The sequence below is a fragment of the Triticum urartu genome, chromosome 3A (genome assembly GCF_056163025.1).
Source record: "Triticum urartu cultivar PI428250 chromosome 3A, HENAU_Tu73, whole genome shotgun sequence".
Classification (NCBI taxonomy): domain Eukaryota; kingdom Viridiplantae; phylum Streptophyta; class Magnoliopsida; order Poales; family Poaceae; genus Triticum; species Triticum urartu.
Genome location: NC_141875.1, coordinates 641,228,958 through 641,230,951, shown reverse-complemented (window position 1 = coordinate 641,230,951; position 1,994 = coordinate 641,228,958). Strand labels below are relative to the sequence as shown.

Sequence of the window (1,994 nt, the reverse complement as noted above, 5' to 3'; positions counted from 1 at the left end):
CCAAAACCTTTGACATTTACGACAGAGGTCAGCTAGTTGACACGGCTTCTATCCTCACTGGTGTGGAGATTGTAAACGCAGCAGCAAAAAAGGCCATGCTGCGGATGATCAAGCACAAGAGCATCACTTTCATCTTCGACCGCTGTGGCATTGACTCTGTTCTATGACTGTCCGTCCTTTGTTTAGTTTCAGGTTTCGACACCGAATAGTTGAAGGATGTTGCAAATGATCTTCGAGGCATTCATGCTACAGTCGTCTCTCAAATGGATGCGAGGAAGAATCTTGAGACAAGTTTTTTCAAACGGAGGAAGTATATAACTAGATTTTACATAAATAGTAAATCATGCTTTTTGCTACTCCCTCCCATCCAAATTAATTGACGCAACTTTAGTGCAAAATTTTCAGAGGAATTACCGTTTTATCTTTGCGCAAAAGAAAAGAGATTGATTTATTTACTAAGAGCATCTTCAACAGCCGCCCAACGCACCGCGCGCTAAAAACTACTTTGTCGCACGCCCTTCGCCTGGTTTTGCGCAGCCAGCAGCGTTGGCTCCAACAGCCGCGCTAAAATGCGCTCCAGCAGCGCGCAAAAAAATGCAACGCGCGTGACTCGCCGGGGCATTGCATATATTGCATTTTGGACACAAAATGAATTTCAAACATTCAAAATGCAATGAACATGACATATAAATTTCACACAAACAAGTTGATGAATAAAAATTCATGCCCACAAGTTCAAAATCATGCCCACAAGTTCATCCAACCAAGTTCAAAATGCAAACCAAGTTCATGACACAAACGAAAGACACATCAAGCCTCGTCCTCGTCTTCGTCCTCATCTTCGGAAGACGATTCTTCCTCCTCCGAAGATGATTCTTCCTCCTCCTCCTCATCGCGCACCGCATCACGTGAAGCTCTGACGGTGTTGGCAAGATCTTCAACGGCATATTTATGGGAATGTGTGTGAGGAGGCACACCGGAAGACATTCCGCCCATGGGGGACGGAGGTGCACCCATGCCTCCCATGAGAGAAGCAAAACTCATGCCTCCCATGACGGCCATAGCGTCGGGGGGTGCTCCAAAGCCATCCATGCCTTCCATGGTCTTCATGGTAGCTCCAAAGCCACCCATGGCACCTAAACCGCCCACGGTACCTCCGAAGCCACTCATGCCTCCCATGGTACCAAGGCCACCGCCACCCATTGCGCGAATCATGGCTCTTTTTTGGATCAAGACTTCTTCACGGGCAAGATTGACATACTCCTTTTGCGCCTCATTGAGGATAGATGTGTCCAAGAAGAACAAGTGCTTCTCCCATTCCAACAATCTAGTTCGCTCCTCATTGCTCACCTTCCTCTCCTTCAAAGCCACCTTCCTCTCCTCGGCCGCCACCCTCCTCTCCTCGGTCACCAACCTCCTCTCCTCGGTCACGGCATCTTGGTTCCTTGCCATTTTCCTCACCTTGTTGGCATCTTTTCTTGCCTTCACAATAGCTTTCATAGTATTTTTGAGCTTATCATCTCCTTTCCTCTTCTTCTTTTCTTTTGTGTCTTTCTTGCACCCATCCGGTCGTTTTGGCTTCGAGTATGAAACTGAGTTGGGTGTGGGGCTTCTCTTGCCGTTATCACTTGATGCATCCTCCTCCTCCTCATCATCATCATTCAACTCAATTGTTCGCTTGCATTTGTTGCTCAAATGCAAATCATCCAAATCATCACGCTTCTTCCATTTCTCATCATCCTTCAACACTTCATAGCAATGAGGCAAGGTAAATATCCTTCCTTTCTTGATCTTCCCCTTCTTGGTTCTCTTCTCCTCTCCTCTCCTTTGAACAAGTTTTGTGCAATGTTGTACTACATGAAAACAAAGCAAGTTAACACTTCAAACACTAACAACAAGTATGATGAGCATGGATGAAATGCCACTTACTCTATCATCCTCATTGGTGCCACTTGGGTTCAACTTGTCAACCGCCTTTTGTGCGGCCGTCCACT

The 1,994-nt window shown here is 46.4% G+C and overlaps 1 protein-coding gene across 1 annotated transcript; it reads right to left on the bottom strand.

Annotated features, from left to right (window-relative positions):
* Positions 1–810: 810 nt before the first annotated feature.
* LOC147981027 (uncharacterized) lies at positions 811–1,500 on the bottom strand. The gene has a single exon (XM_087515839.1). The coding sequence runs from the start codon at positions 1,498–1,500 to the stop codon at positions 811–813; it is 690 nt and encodes a 229-aa protein (XP_087371965.1).
* Between the last annotated feature and the right edge of the window lie 494 nt (positions 1,501–1,994).

What these genes read in the sequence shown, in the direction of transcription:
- LOC147981027 (XM_087515839.1), bottom strand. Translation starts at nt 1,500, where the DNA reads ATGAAAGCTATTGTGAAGGCAAGAAAAGATGCCAACAAGGTGAGGAAA.